Source organism: Protomyctophum bolini (assembly GCF_963924005.1).
Source record: "Protomyctophum bolini genome assembly, chromosome: 14".
Taxonomy (NCBI): domain Eukaryota; kingdom Metazoa; phylum Chordata; class Actinopteri; order Myctophiformes; family Myctophidae; genus Protomyctophum; species Protomyctophum bolini.
In genome coordinates, this window is record NC_137875.1 from 34,730,423 (window position 1) to 34,747,117 (window position 16,695).

At 41.8% G+C, this 16,695-nt stretch overlaps 1 protein-coding gene across 1 annotated transcript in view; it reads left to right on the plus strand.

Annotated features, from left to right (window-relative positions):
* wdr27 (WD repeat domain 27) overlaps nt 1-16,695 on the plus strand; it is a gene marked incomplete at its 3' end in the record, with an annotated part of 79,279 nt that overhangs the window by 27,108 nt on the left and 35,476 nt on the right. Inside the window, exons 19-22 of the mRNA XM_080782977.1 lie at nt 1,162-1,295; nt 4,071-4,165; nt 5,628-5,749; nt 9,936-10,033. Of these exons, the coding sequence (XP_080639103.1) occupies nt 1,162-1,295; nt 4,071-4,165; nt 5,628-5,749; nt 9,936-10,033 (449 nt within the window). The remainder of the gene's footprint in view (nt 1-1,161; nt 1,296-4,070; nt 4,166-5,627; nt 5,750-9,935; nt 10,034-16,695) is intronic.

The following is a 16,695-nucleotide window of genomic DNA, read 5'->3' on the forward strand; positions in this document are numbered from 1 at the left end:
CATTCGTAAGATGAAGACAGTCTCTAGAAGGAAAGCGTTTGGTTGAATACACAGTAGGATACTTCATTTCATTTCCTTTTTGTCAGCTAAAAAGTATCACGGTAGTTGAAGCGTCGTCCTGCCATAAATCTGGATTGGGTAAGTGCCTGATGAATCATACACTAATGGCCCCTCAGGTGGTTTGTGTTTTGGCCCTGAGAGAGGCCCTCGCCATGTCCCATGGGAGTTGAAGAGTACCATATTACCACTCCGCACGCACGCACATAAGTGTTACTGTACTTGTGAGGACATCAACATTTTATGAATTATTTTTGTCATTTTAAACCCAAACCCTACAGCCAAAAATAGCCGACCAACGCTGTGAGCTCGCAGAGGCTGATATTTTCAGTGCATTACAACTAATGTATAAATCAGGCATATCTTTTTTTTTTACCCTAAAATGACCATTGAACTTAGTTTCACACCAAAAGTAAAAGTCAGTGTGTAGTGTGGAGACGATGTGTGTCAGAAATGGTGTAAAACCTCTGCTTTTTTTAAATGGTATGAGTCACTGAAAATATATGGCATGCCTATTTTGGGCATGTCCTACCAATAACAAAAAAGCCAACGTAACCAATCATCAACGTGCATTTGTAGATCGGCTATTTAGTAAATGGGCTTAAGTGGTTCATGTTCAGCGTTGGGGTCTATTTTCAGGCAGGATTAACAATAAGAAATCACAGCATTTTGTGGTCATGCCCCCATACTGTAACTCATGAACATGACCTAAATGTTAGTATCTTTATTTCGGGTTCAACTTCAGCTTTTTATTCTACAATACATAGAATTCAGCTCTGATTTCACTGGGCACTAACACACTTGAGACTGTGGTTAGCAAGCAAGGTTCTCAGCCTCAAATCATTTTCATGGGACAGAGTGTAAAGACTACGGTAGCATACATACATTTTATAGTTGCTCCCTTAGAGTTTAATAAAAAAATCATTAATACAAGTTATTTATATTAACCACATGAACACTGGGATTCTTATTCTGGGGTGAAAATTGGCAATCTACAAGCTCACAAACTACAATATCTTAGTACAGAACCTTTTACCAGGAGACATTTGAATGGCTTGTAGTGGATAATTAGTACATTTATATGTCCTTTATTTTCGTATTTAGAGTGCGGACAAGTTCTCCAAACCCATCAAGGCTGCTCAGTTGTATTACTTGGACAAGTTCCTGTTAATGGCGTCGGGGCCTTCTCTGTACCTTTACCTGTGCCACCTTGACCGGACGCGAGATGACATCAAAAGGTAAGTAGAGTTAGTAATAGTCACATGACACATTCAGTATTTGCACTTGTGAATCTTCTACCGTATTGTTGTTACATTTCTGGTTTATAGATGTAGCCTAAAGAAGTGTGTGAAATTAGTTTTTGCGTATAAACTCTGTAATTGCTGTTGTTTTCCAGAAGGGGTGTGTATTGTAATAAGAAATATATATATATATACTCACACACACACACACACACACCCACACACACACACACACACACACACACAGCAGCACAGATTCACTTGCCTACACGTCACATACATGGCTAGCTAAACTATAAATACAGTCTACCTTAATTGTTCCCCGTGTGAACATGGTCTAAGGATAGACTGGGGTGCCATGCCGAGATAATGGATGGAATGGTTAGCAGACGGTATACGCTTTGTTTCCACAAATATTGCCACGGCATACTATTACTACGCATATTCACCTGTTTCGGCAGAAAGGCACTGGGGCTTGTGTTTGCTTAATTTCCTTCAGCCAGTGTTGCCATGTCTGCTATTATAAGCAACCTTTTGCTTGTTTTTCTATAAAGTAGCTGGTTGTTGTTTTTGGGGGGGCTTGTTTCTAAAGTGTACAGTAGTTGCTTATTTAGGCTTGTTTCCTAATGTTGTTTAAACCAGTGGTTCCACATTTCTTCACATCAAGGTATTGATATATTTAGTCTCGGTGTTAGTCATCATAGCTTAATTTTTGTTTTTGTCATGGTTTTAGTCCATGAAATTAAGACTGCTCATTGGGAGCATATACAGATCAAAGGAATTGATTTGTTGTGAGACTTTGTTTCAAGAATCAGACTTCGATTCGAAGAATCAGGCTGATTTGGTAGGGACTCTGGAGAGCTGTTTTTGTTCTCTCTCTCTCTCCCCCACCACAATCACAGTGTCTCTCTCCCCCACCACAAAGCACAGCGCCGACACTCAACACCACCCAGGCTGCCCGGCTGTGTACTGTAAGCTGTCAGGGCTTCACTGCAGGCCAGGGAAATGAAAGCAAAGGGCCAGATACTCTTTCAGCAAGAGCATGTTGCTTCTTCCTGTCCCAATCAGTGGAACAGCATTGTTATCACGCGACTTGTGTGAACACTTACAGAACTGTCACCAAGCCGTCTGTGTGACAGGAGGACAGACCTGGGCTTATCCAGGTTTCAGTTTGCTGGAGGGATGAGAGATCGTAATCAGATTGCTTTCAGATTGGAATCGGAGTCTGAACAGCATGCATAAAACCACATGTAAAATTATTTCTGAACATTTGAACCACTTTTCTAGGTGGTCTGAGCTACGATTTAAAGATTTCTAATATTGTTTCTCATGTCTACTGGAATTTTCATGAACCCAGAAATGGTGATTAGTATAAACGTTTATGATAGAAATATTATCTATGGATGAAATTCAGCTATAGCCACCCAAATATGCTGACCTCATCACATTTGTGATGACGGCTATGGCTGTTTTTAGCCCAAGGAGTGTTTTTTGTGCAAAACTAATGCTTGGAATGGATTTAGAATGATAAACTAGTTTGACATGTCATGCTACTTAAAGCATAATGAAATGTTGATGTTTTTTTCCTTATAAATGTGGTTGTTAATGGTATGGTCACATTATGCTAATTACTCAAATTGCTCAGTGTGCAACTTTTAGCAACCAAGTTTAATATCATCTTCTAAGCCTAGATGACATTTGAATCAAAAGTTTATACTAACCAACATTTCTGGGTCTAACATGGGACTTATGGGAGCTTCCAGTAGACTATGACACGTTCGCTTTCCAAAAATAGACTATTTTCAGAAAGCAACAGTGTAGGTAAGTAAGACCCAAATCTGATTTCATCACTTGCAATTTGCAAATAGCAGTGCCAGTGTGGACAGTCAGTCCTAAAGATCAGATTTGAGAAACTAGTCGGATTTGCTTACAGTGTGAGCAACGCCTCGCGCACGTCAGGATCACGAGTATTTGATGCCTTCTCAGGTGGTAGAATAGTTAAGCCAGTGTTGGAGTGCCTTGTTGGCTCGGCCAGTAAGAATGCTGACCACATAACCACAATGTGTCTGGCTCAATTCCTAGTCAAGGACCTGTGTTGCATGTCATGTGCTCCTCTCTGTTCATGCTTTGCACTCTCTCTAGCTTTTTTTTTGTTGTTGCTTTTTTCCAGCAGGATTCAAACCCAGGACCTTCTAGCTGTGAGGCGACAGCGATACTGCCTGTGCCACTGTGCCCTCTCTCTAGCTAGCCCAGTGGTTCCCAAACTTTTTCATGTCAAGCACCCCCAAATTGGCACTAATCAGGCCCCCATTTAAAAATATATGCCAGGGACCCCCATAAGACAAGGTTTTTACGCCTCTAGCAGTGATTCTCAACCCGTTTAATTTCAAGGACCCCCCCCAGTTTCACATCCATTAGTCTACGGACCCCCATCTAATGGTATTTATATCTCTGGGACCCCCAATTTATTTTGTAAATTTAACTATGATAACGGCTCAATTTGGTTCCATTTGTCCACTCTCAGAGTTACCGACCCATAAGGGTCCATTTGGTTCCAAACTATCATTTAGCTGGGGACCCCCAGGAACTCCCTCAAGGACCCCTGGGGGTCCCCGGACCCTACTTTGGGAACCACTGCTCCAGTCTTTTTAATAGATGATTAAAACATACTGTACACATCAAAAGACATTGCACAGCTGACATTGTGTAACCATCGTGACTTTGTAACCTCGGATGCTTAATAGAGAAAATGATGATAATTCTCTCCCCCAGATATCAGCAAAGGAGTGTCCTCAAGCTGGTAAAATGCCTTGAGACGCCAGCAACAGAAATCACTGCCATGTCTGCAATCAACGATTTCTTCTCCTGTATCCTTTTTATACTTACTGTTGCTGTAATATATGTGTTGCTGTAATAAATGTGTTAATAATTAACACCAGGAATTAACCTTTATGTCTTACTGGGGATGTGAACTTTAGTGCTGGGACGAAAAACTATGCTAATTAGTCAGGTCGGGCGAGCCTCGGGATCCATGATATATTCCATTATGTTTTTTTAGGCCCATTGAGACCTCTAGTAGCTTCTGATTGGCATTGTGTTTATGAGCTTCAGGCAGTATAACTTGAGTCCAGGTTCTAAATCTCTTACTGGAAGAGTAGGGAGACCACCTCCAACCGCTGCAGATGTACTAGTTCTATTGTATTGACATACTCTATCATACGGAATAGTTCAACTTTGTATTCCTTTTAATACGTTTAAAAGGTTTGCATCTTTAAAACACTGACGGCAACGTGTTTATTCGTTAAATCTGTGGCTTTAGTTTAAGTAGTCCTATTCATTCATGCACTGGAGGGCTCATCAATCACAGACCTCTGCATAATAAGACCCCCACCCCAGCCCAGCCGCCACAGCTGACTTTACCGCTAAATGATCCAACTCTCTTTAATTTTTCAGGAATGTCTCCAGTGCAACTCCTTGTTAAAGGTTTACAATACATTTGCTTTCTAATAAATCCACTGAACCGTGGAGCCCGTTTAGAGCTACCGTATACTGTACTGTATGTTTGGACGAATAGCTATTTACCGGTGTGCTGCTTGGCAGTGGAGTAGATTTGTCTCCTCTGTATTGTAAGACATTTTCAGGTAGGAACAAAATAGTGGAACATCCATAGACACAATTTACAAAATGGATATGTAAAACGTAATATATTCTTATTGGCTGGTATCATCTATACAGTAAAATCCTCAGTGTTCATTTAACTGTACAAAATTAACCAATGAGGAGAGTTAAATTATCACTACAGAAATAAAATATGGATCTTTTTACTACCTAGGAATGGAGTTGCAATAGTGTGGAGATTTATCTATCTATAAATGCATCAAGTCTCTGTGCGTGTGACGTGTGTATGTACATACGTCTATAATGTAAAATGTGACACGCGTTCAGCACCACCACAGGGAGTGCAGTGCCCGGCCTTGAGTCGCCTCTGCCCAGGCTCTGGACAGGGCCCTAATTAGCCAATTGATCACACCTGATCACCCCTAGATCTCCATATATGGAGCTGGCCTGTTCTGACATCACAATGTGTTCTGACATCTGCATTTGTCAGGCATATTGTATGCCTGACAAAGAACTCCATATATGGGCATAAAAGGGACACAGACATAATAACTGGGTGGGGCATTCATTTCCAACTTGCATCGTTCCAAGTAGGCCTGCAGTGCCCAACGAGCACCACTCTAGTCAATATAATTGCTATACATTTGTACTATTTTTAGGTACAGTAGGCCTGTATTGGATTGACCATCATCGTCCTTAGCACCTCCTAAGACATTGTACTGGCTTGCGGTTCTGATCGCTCCATCCAGGTGTTTGACATGAACAAGGGCGCTGTTGCATCAGAAGTGTCTGATGCCCACAGCAGAGCCATCCACTGCATTACACAAAACAAGGTAAGCCAATGTGAACCATAATATGGATATTAAAGGGTATGCAGATTAGATGTTTATGTAAGTTAATAATAAAAAGAAAATAATACACCCACAGATGGATTGAAAAGTTGCAGAATAATGACGTCGCTTTTCCCAACCAAAAAAAAACCGTTACAAGCTCAAATGCATTGCACTGCAGCGCGTTATGAGCTTGTAGACGGCCTATTTTCACAGCAGGCAACGCTACAGTATGTACGACAGAGTATGCATTATGGCGGCGGCATCGGAATGAAGGTTTGAATTCCGTATGGCTAGTAGCTATAGTTTCCAGTGATTAAACCTTTTTCGGTATCATTCCACTTTATTGGAAGCAAGAATCTCTTGCCCAAGCAGTAAATTATAGTAGTTGATATGAATTAAAATGTAATTATTTTTGGACAGCAGCAATGGGGGGCGCCCACCCACACTGTGTGAGTGGTTAGTGAGGCTGCATGGGGAGCCAGCCAGAGCCCCTGGTTGTTCCAGGTAAGATTCCAGTATGGGGTCATATTCATGCCAATAGTTTTTTTCTTCTCCAGGCCAGGCCAGCAATGTGTTGATGTGTGTCCCTGAGCAAGACCTGGCTGCTCACTGATTATAGGAAGGGTAAATGCAGAGGAAAAAACGTCACGCGTGTGCAAATATACAGTGACAAAAAAAACACCCCAAGGAGTGGGGCAGTGGGGAGGACCAATATTATTTGTGATGTAATCCTATTTGCGCGTACGCCTCTTGGAGATATTAACCACGTATACCCTATAGGCTACTTACAGTAGTTGAACAGAGTTCCCCAGTGAATGGGCCCTCCTTTTTCCCTCAATTTTACAGTATCTTTGACAAAATTGCAGATCACAAATTGTGACATGCTGTGAGCTCGTCGATCAGCTCTTTTCGCCAACATTTTGCAGGAGAATGGGGACGCTATAGCTTTGGCGTGGTTCAAATAAAAAGGTTGCCCTTCATAACATGAAGGATAAGCTTGGGGTTGGCATCGCATTCTTCTCTGTGACACCCATACTGTATATCCAGCTTCCTTTTGGAGTGTCTGATTTATTTTGGCAGATGCCAGGCGTTGCGTTACATAAGGCTGTTACATAAGAAGCATATCTCTTATAATGGGGGGATAAAAGTGTCCGGTTGTGGCGTGCCGTGAACGAACAAGGAGACGTTCGGCGAAAAGGGGAAAAAAATCCTTTATGTGAAGTTTTTTCCATGAGAGACGGACGGGTCGAGCCATCCTGAGTGTTATTCATCATGCTGAGTGTATGGATATAAATCCCTGGTGCTGCAGGATTAAGACTGACAAGGGAGATGGCAGGAGGAGATTCCAGATTGGATGATGGCCATTTTGCGTAATTGCATTCCATGATGTGCTTTGGGTTTCTGTGGATCTACTCCCACTGTATGTACCGTTGGACTAATGTGGACACGGATCGTTGGTGTCTTAACAACTAGGGAGTGCAGTGAATTCACAAGCTGACATAATGAGCGATGTTAAACATTAAGGATGGTTTCTACGTCGCACCATATGGAAATACTGTATGTGTGCCGTAAACACATACTTGTCCAATAAATTATACAAGACTTATGCATATTATTCCAATTTTCCTTTATAGCTGTCAAATTAATTCAGCATGTTGCGTTTTATTCGGCGAAAAGCAATTTCTGACTTCTTCCCATGTCATAGGAATTCACGCCAGTTTTGCATTGCTAACAATAAGGAGGATTATATTTTCCACACATTTCCAGCCCTTGTTTATTCTCTATATATCGCACAAATGCTTCTCTAATTCCCGTTTGGAGGACAGGGAGACAGACCAGAACTAGAGTGAAGTTCAATCCCACTGACCCTAAGAAGCCCCAGGAGTGCCTTTTCCCCCCGTTGGAGTTAAATGAACACTCTGCGTTTTCACAGTGCTGGGTAGAGTGCTCACGTGTTGACGTGCACAGAGGGGTCCGTCGGTACGTCACCCAGGGGGCAGCCTGGATTAACTAGACACACTACAACCACTGGCATGGATTAAATGCCTTAACCTGCCGTTGTGTGCGTTCAGCTGGTCGGCCGTTGTGCGTTCAGCTGGCCCGCCGCCACTGTGCGCTCAGCTGGGACGGCCGTCTCTCCCGTGCAACCCGACTACGCCCCCACCCCCCTCCTCGCTCCCAAGGTTGCCTGCTCGCTCCCTGTCACGCCAGCTATTGTGTGTGCACTGCACCGCCGACTGCCTGCGGTGTGTTGACTCAGCTTGACCGTTGCGTCAACGTGTGGCCCTTCGCCTGGACGCCTCGGGGGGGGGGGGTTTAATGCCTGAGGATCATAAGGGATTGCCCCTGCCTGGAGACGGCACACATAACATCACCCCCCTCCTCCCATCCCTGTCCCCATGCTCACCAAACATCAGCAGGAGCTACAGTGTGTGTGAAGTAGCTTTTCCCACTTCAACTTTCCGTCGTCTCGGTGCTGCCTAGAGATCACCTGGAAATTGTCAGAGTGGAGCACTTCTCGGAAAATGGAACTGGAAATGCTCTCTCAGACTTCACTTTCCCACACTCTCCGACTGGAAATCCAAACAATGCGCAGGCATGTGCGCATGCAAACACGCGCGCACGCACGCACACACACACACACACACACACACACACACACACACACACACACACACACACACACACACACACACACACACACACACACATATGCATATGCACGCGCGCATACTCCGACATCATGCAATCTAATAATTTCGTGTGAATGTCAAGGGATGGCGCATGCTGTTATAGTCACAGTGAGCTACAGTATGTTGGTTTGTTTTATTGAGTCATTTTTTAATTCAGTCTAATTATAGTCTGAATCCCAGAATGCTGGACAGGAGATGGAAAAGAATGACAAATGTAGTGACAGATGAGTTTCCATTCCAGCAGGGAAATGGAGCAGGTTTTACTTCTAGATGCACTGAAGCCTACTCTGTTGACTTTCTCTGTGGCTCTCGCCTATTATTAGTGTGGTTGCCCCAGACTCTAGTAACTGTAACACTTTATTATTTCACTGGAGTAGTCTTTTGTTTGTCGCATTATACCTCCCACAGTTTTGACTGTACGCACTTAAGCCATATGTCAAATTGACCGAAAAAATCGGGAATCGTGTGCTTGTATTTTGTTAAGAGAAATGTTGTATAGTTTGATTGATTTATTAGTGAATTAAATTTCCCCATTGACATGAATGGGAAAAGTATTTTTTCCTCGAAGACTGTAAGCACTATAGTTACAAAACTTGGAGGATAAATTCATAATTATCACAAAAATTATGTAACCTATAATTTTATCGGTCGGCCGCAAATGCAAGAAATGAAACCGTTTGTCGCAAAAACATGAATTTTGGGGGTTAAATCCCCTCTGAATTACTTACACATGATCTAAGGTGTGACTTGAAATTGTAATTGGCTGGCAATATTAGTGGGAGGGGCATATGTAAGCCACTGCGGCAACCACACTCTGCAATCTTTTTTAATTGCGAATTTTCTAGTTGTACCTGTCCTGAAGCAATGATATGTTGGCTGTTGGCAAATGAAAGCTACACAGCCAAATCCTCAGTGTTCATTTAGCCATTTGTAATACAGAGCGTACAAATGTAACTAAATGGACACTTTGGGAGAACGGGGTAAGTCAAGCCACTGGGTAAAAATATGTCATCTAAAAACAAGGTAGTTTACTGTACATTGCATTGCCAGTACATGGCTTATTAAAAACATGTAGTTTATGAAGAGAGAAAAGCCCCATTCATTTCATTCATTCCAAAGCTATATAACCTTCATAGAATACATTCTATGAAGGTTATAGCTTTGGAAAATAGAGAAATATCATTTTTTTTTTGCTAGATCAACTTACCCCACCCTCATGAGTGGAGCTAAGGAAGGCACTTTCAACTACATTTTCTAGGCAAAAAGTGTTTTGTTTCCAGGGGTGTATGAGAACGTGATGTGTGCATTGCTCCATCATGATTGTATTAAACGTTGTGTTGTTCTTCCAAAAATGTAAGGCTCATCTTAACCTATTTCCCTATGGGTGCATTTGGTTACATATTGTGTACACGTTCAGAGTTAAACAGATCATTTACAAACTATGTGCTGATGTAGTGGAGGCCTTTTTGTGTGTGTGATTGCTGCATCCACAGGGTTCCATGTTCAGCACGCAGGCTCCAGATTCCTACAACCTCTTCCTCACCAGTGCAGTCACCGATGGTGTCAAACTTTGGGACCTCCGTACGCTCAGGTTTGTACTTTAAGTTGCTGTCCACGTGTCCCCTGGTGTGGTCTAAATCCTACAAAAACGTAAATCTTTTAAATATACCTTCCTACGTATGTCAATGAATGAATGAATGAATGGATTTTATTTGTATAGCACCTTTCCAAACATATAGTTACAAAGTGCTTTACAGACGGGTTATAAAACAGTAATCATAAAAACATTAAAACAACAAAGCATCAAAACATCAGAGACAATAAACATGAAGAAAATAACAGGTCAATAAAACAATTACACATACAGATGTGTTTTTAAAATACACTGATTCTGCTAATCTAAGAGCCAAGGGCAGGGAGTTCCAGGGAAGGAGGAGTTTTACACACGTCGTAGGTCACATAGGGTTTCCATAGAAATAAATAGTATAAATGGACAGAACACACAGTGTGGAAACGAGGTCTAAATACATTAACCAAACGGAAAACAAAACTATCCATTAAAACCGGAAAAGCATCGGTGTAATTTTTTATGTTGGCATTGGCTATTAAAAAAAGTAGATCACAGGCAGTGCGTTATGTCGTGCAGTGCTGTGAGCTTGCATCTGCTATTTTGTAAACATTGTAGAGAAATCTTGAAAGTGTGATACCGGTAACTACTTATTTAGAAGGCCTTTGTAGAATGGGCCTCGGGTTAATATATCCTATAACTCATCCCGCCCTACCCATTTGAACGGTAAAACGAGGGAACAAAACACCTACTGTACCAAGATTGCCTCCCTGCACAGCTGCAATCCATAACTTCCATGTTTGAATTCATTGTTTGGAAAAAGTACAATGGGTACATTTCAAACTAAACAAAGTCAATAGAGGGTATGCGCATGCATAAAGTGAATGGGAAATCGAGTGGCAAAGTGACTTGGCAAAGTGAGTTTAACGTTGTTTAATGCAATCAGATAGGACTTTTCTGTTTGGATGTATGGTCTGTCAAGGCCAGAAAGTAGTTTTTTGCCACTCAGTAGGTGTTCCTGCATAACTTCCGCGTATGATGATGATGTCACGCGCGTACCCTCTATACAAAAACTGCTACTTTGGGTATGAAACCATGAAAAGCACTATAAGACCGGGTCCTCCATTTTCAATTCATCAGAACATTGAAAAACAGGAAATCATCATATAAAGAAAGTAAAACAAGAAATGATCACATAGACATAGTGATATTTGTCAGGTGAAAGAAGCGCTGTTGTCTCCGTTGTGTTCTCCCCCCTCCCATATTAGTATGATTATTACTTGCGCAAGCAGAGCGCGCAAGTAATCGTTTCGCTTGGTCTCTTCGAAGTGAAGACAAGTTTTCTTCAACGGTAAATCTGTGCCTGGTTTGCTGGGACTAGTTACAACATTACGTCATCCTTGAGAGAGTACATGGTGTGTATATGACGTAATGTTGTAACTTGTAACTTGTAACATTACGTCATATACACACCATGTACTCTCTCAAGGATGACGTAATGTTGTAACTAGTCCCAGCAAACCAGGCACAGATTTACCGTTGAAGAAAACTTGTCTTCACTTTTTGGAACCAAGTAACCACAGTATACTGCTAATCAAATTACAACTACATACTCTGTATGTAGTTGTAACTAGAACAACTACATACAGTCTGTGCCTGGTTTGCTGGGACTAGTTACAAGTTACAAGTTACAACATTACGTCATATACACACCATGTACTCTCTCAAGGATGACGTAATGTTGTAACTAGTCCCAGCAAACCAGGCACAGATTTACCGTTGAAGAAAACTTGTCTTCACTTTTTGGAACCAAGTAACCACAGTATACTGCTAATCAAATTACAACTACATACTCTGTATGTAGTTGTAACTAGAACAACTACATACAGTCTGTGCCTGGTTTGCTGGGACTAGTTACAAGTTACAAGTTACAACATTACGTCATATACACACCATGTACTCTCTCAAGGATGGCGTAATGTTGTAACTAGTCCCAGCAAACCAGGCACAGATTTACCGTTGAAGAAAACTTGTCTTCACTTTTTGGAACCAAGTAACCACAGTATACTTCTAATCAAATTACAACTACATACTCTGTATGTAGTTGTAACTAGAACAACTACATACAGTCTGTGCCTGGTTTGCTGGGACTAGTTACAAGTTACAAGTTACAACATTACGTCATATACACACCATGTACTCTGGTCCCAGTTCACAACGATGACGTAATGTTGTAACTGGTCCCAGCAAACCAGGCACAAACCTACGGTTGAAAAAAACTTGGCTTCACTTTTTGGAACCAAGTAACCACAGTATACTGCTAATCAAATTACAACTACATACTCTGTATGTAGTTGTAATGTGATTTGTAATTTGTAAATCTGTGCTTGGTCTGCTGGGACCAGACTACACAGATGACCATATCTCTTACGTCATCACTGAGAGCTAGTCATACATATACACACCGTGTACTCTGGTCCCAGCTTTCAACGATGACGTAATGTGGTAACTGGTCCCAGCAAACCAGGCACAGACTTACCGTTATATAAAATAAGCCCAATACCAGCATCACAAGACAAGCCCTTACATGGAACCCACAAGGCAAAATAATAATAATAATAATAAAATAATTATACTGTATAATATATTTTAATTCAGTTTATATACCTTTTTTTTTCATCACATATCAATGATTCATTTTTCTGTAAAAAAGTAGTTAGGTAGCAAATAGTTACACGTAATTATTATACATTTCAAACGTTCCTTCACAGAGATACTGAGATGTGATACTTTCCAGCGGTCGAAAGTACTTGCGCGCTCTGCTTGCGCACTAGTAGGCCATTTATGGCCTACTAGTGTGCAACAAGCAAGTATGCACTCGGCAGAGTGCAGTTCTAGTTGCGTGTAGGTTTGCGACACAACCTCGCGCTGATTTAACAGTAACACATTCGGACCCCCACCACGCAGACTACCGCGGACGCCCGCGCCGACCTCCGCGGGGACCTCCGTTGGACCCGCCGATCGGCGGACCCCGCAATTTTGACACATATGTTCTTTGTACCTGCCAACCAAGAGGCAGTCCTCACTTGGCCATGCAGAGCCCAGGGGACATTGCGCTCATGAGTGTCCGGCAGTATACTGCATGTCAGCCATTAAGGCTTTCCACCCGACACCAGCGTCTAAAGTCCCAATAGAAGAGTAGGGAGACCTCCTCCAACCACTGCACATGTACTAGTTATCAGGCACGCAGATCCAGCTAAAGCCTAGCAGGGGACCCTCACGCACGCACGGATACAGGCGTCTTTTTTTTACGGTTTTATAAAGCTGCCGTCATTATTTACTTATTATCACTGCTGCATTGTCTGAACTGAAGTGACTTTGTGGGGGGTCCACACGCACGCATCCCCCCGTGATTGACACCCATGCTAGTATTAACATTACTCTACGGAGGACGTACCGTACAGATTGGTTAAAATACCGTTTGTGACAGACTCAATTGTAGGACAGAGGCCGGTTTCAAGTTAAAGGTTTTCTTTATTTCCATGTGGCCACCAAACTGCTTGCCATGCCTTGGTGTATAACGTGGTAGAGAGCCATGAAATAAACAAGATAAAATGCAGATATATACCCACCTGCCATGACGGAGGCCGTCTCTTCCAGAAGGTTTGTGAGGATGACTGATTTATCCCTGTGTGCATCGATGCACAACAGGTGTGTAGTCACACCTCCTAGCTCTGAGTCCAATTAGTTTGACTCGGGCCAGATGTGACTGCTTAAATCAGCCATCACCCCATCCCACAACGTTTTATATTCATTTAAATAAGATTGGAGCTTTAATTTAACCCTGAGGGTGTACAAATGTGATCTATGTTTCCTTGAATCCTCAGGAATTGGACTTGAATCAGGGAATCATGACGACCATAAATGAACCATATATGTTCTGCTTCAGTAATCTGATGGCGCGTCCTCCACCAACATATTTATTGAAAAGACCAGCCTCAGATTTATTATTGTCTTGCTTAGAAATACACAAAAACACGTTTATAGCCCTGCATATAGTTTAAAGATGATACGTTACATGGACAAAATAATTTACATAAAATGTTAAACAATCGAAGATAAGAGGTTTCTGCCCAACAGCAACGATATACAGTAGGGCTAAGAATTAATTACAAATCCTGCAAGTTCTCAGTTATACACGTTGCACACAGGATTACAATAGTCAATATGAGTGAGACCTTGTATTAATCAGCATTTCTAATAGTAAAATTCCAGGGCTGATAAGTACAACTCTTTTCTTTGTGAACATGAACTGGGAATGGCATTACTTTCTTTGGATTTTTATCAGCAGGATGCCATATAAGGATGATAATTCAAGTGGGCCCTGATGGATTTATTTAAACCTTTGGTTTGGCCCAGCACAAGGCGTTACTTAAGGCTTTCATTCCTTAGTTTATGTATGAGACTGCCTCCATGTTCATCTACTCGTCTCAGACACCGTCAAAACCCTTCTTCCACTCTGATAAATATTTGTGCCTGGTTTCCAGGTCAACTTCTGGTTCAGAAGCCTGTCATCGTTCAGCCCAGTACAGACGTAACTCCTCCGAGGTGAAAACATATGGATGTTTGAAAGAAATATCTCACCAGTTGCACAGTTCCCCGTTCACGTCATCTTTGCTTTGTTTTTGTTACTCCACACGCTGACCAAAGAATGACAACGTTTGTCCCACAAAACTCTAGTGTCACTTTTTATATATGTGAGACATAAAGCTGATGGGAGCAGCTTAGGTCAAGGTTCTGTTTTCTTTAGACACTCCCTGTTAGAGCCTGACTGATGCCAGATTTTTGGGTCCGATGCCAATCCCAATTTGAACACTAGTGGTCTGCTATTTATTAGATTTTTTTTTGGTTGCATTGCAGATATATCGGCCAAACCAATATATCGGCCGGGCTCTACTCCCTATAGTGTCAACGATCTGTCCAAAACTCTCAGAGACATGTCTGCTATTCATTTTGTCCAAATAAAGCTAACCCCTAGGTGCACAGGTGACAGATGTCCATGATATTGTTGGTCCCATATCAGTTATTTTGTCTTCATACTGTAGATGCTCATGAAATATCAGACCAACTTCAGATGGTTTCCATTTGTTCAGGGCCACTGTGCTTTCCTCGTTCAAAGCAATGGCTGACATTTTCACTCTATTGTAAATTAACGTTTGACATTTGAGTTCCTCCTCCCTATTTGAATCACTTAAACCCTGGAGGTACCACTTAGTTGCAGGGGTCCCAGGGCTCTATAGTATAGGTCTGCCCCTTCTTTCTCTTAACCGAAAATAGCTTTGTGAGCTTGTGAGCTTTTCTCTGCCAGTGTTCACCCCACAATAGGGACGCTAGCGTTCAAGTGGTTATGAATTCATGGCTGTTGTAGTCCTATAGAGAGACAGACAGCTGTTGGGTTAGTGAAGCATATCTATTGGACACCAGTGTTGGGCAGTAACTAGTTACTAGTAATATATTACTGAAATATGATTACTTTACCCAGTAACGACTCCGTAGTGTAAGGTATTACTCTGCACATATTCCATTCCATGTAATGTAAGTGATATAGGCTAATATTACTTTTTAAGGACTAATATTGAGTAATATTGCCCAACACTGTTGGACACAATGGGTCAGATCCAGTTCCAACCCCAGCTAAATTATTGATACAAATGGACCCTTACAGGTCTGAAACTCTGAGAGTGCACACATGGATTTTGTACACCCAAAATCCAAGTTATGGCCTATGGGGGTCCGTATAGCGTAATAATGCGTACCAAAAATGAGGGTCCTTGAAATGAACGTTTATGAACCACTGATTTGTGAACAGTCGTAAGGCTATCTAAAGGTCTACTGGTGTTGTATCTCCTTATTGTCCTCTCTGATCCAGTTAGCACAAGCAGGCTAGAAAGGAGTGCTAGGCTACACTGGTAACATAGAGCTTTAACAAAGTTAATTCTTAACAGTGGGGTTATTATTTTTATTATTCTAACTATGCACCTAGTTTCTGGGTTTACTTATTTATTATTATATACTGCACATCAAGCCATGAAGTAATCCTTTCCGTGTACATTTTGCTATTACCGTTTATGGTTTACAAAACAAAAGCAAATGTCCGGAGAACCTGGGCTTGATGACCCGTGGAACGCCGCGCCACGGGAGGACTATAGTGTGCCGTTGCTTCTTGCTTGAGCTATGACACAAACATCCAGGAAATATGAGGGTATTTAAAAATAATTTTGTTTATCGGCCCGTTGGTAAGCCTTTGTAATCTCGTTGTTCTAATGAGGAGCAGGCCGAACCTGGAGAGAAGTGAGAGTATACCTTTCCCGCAGTCCAACTTCTAAGTGTCTAGAAATGTGCCTGGCAGGCAAGAGAGGAACATAAAATCACGCAGGAGGCTGTAAGCTGTGGTGCAAGAAGTACTGCGATTTCTTTGTAGCAGAAGTAGCAATACCACAATGTAGAAATATTCTGTTGCGACGTAGGCCTACTGTAAAAGGCCTATACGTTCACAATTTAACTTGGAGTAAAAGTGCTAAAGTATTGCCATCAAAAAGTACAAAAGTGAAAGTAGGTCTACTCAATGTTTTCAATTTTAAATTTTTTCCCCAAAATTTCTAAAAATAGCAGATTTAAATTATCTG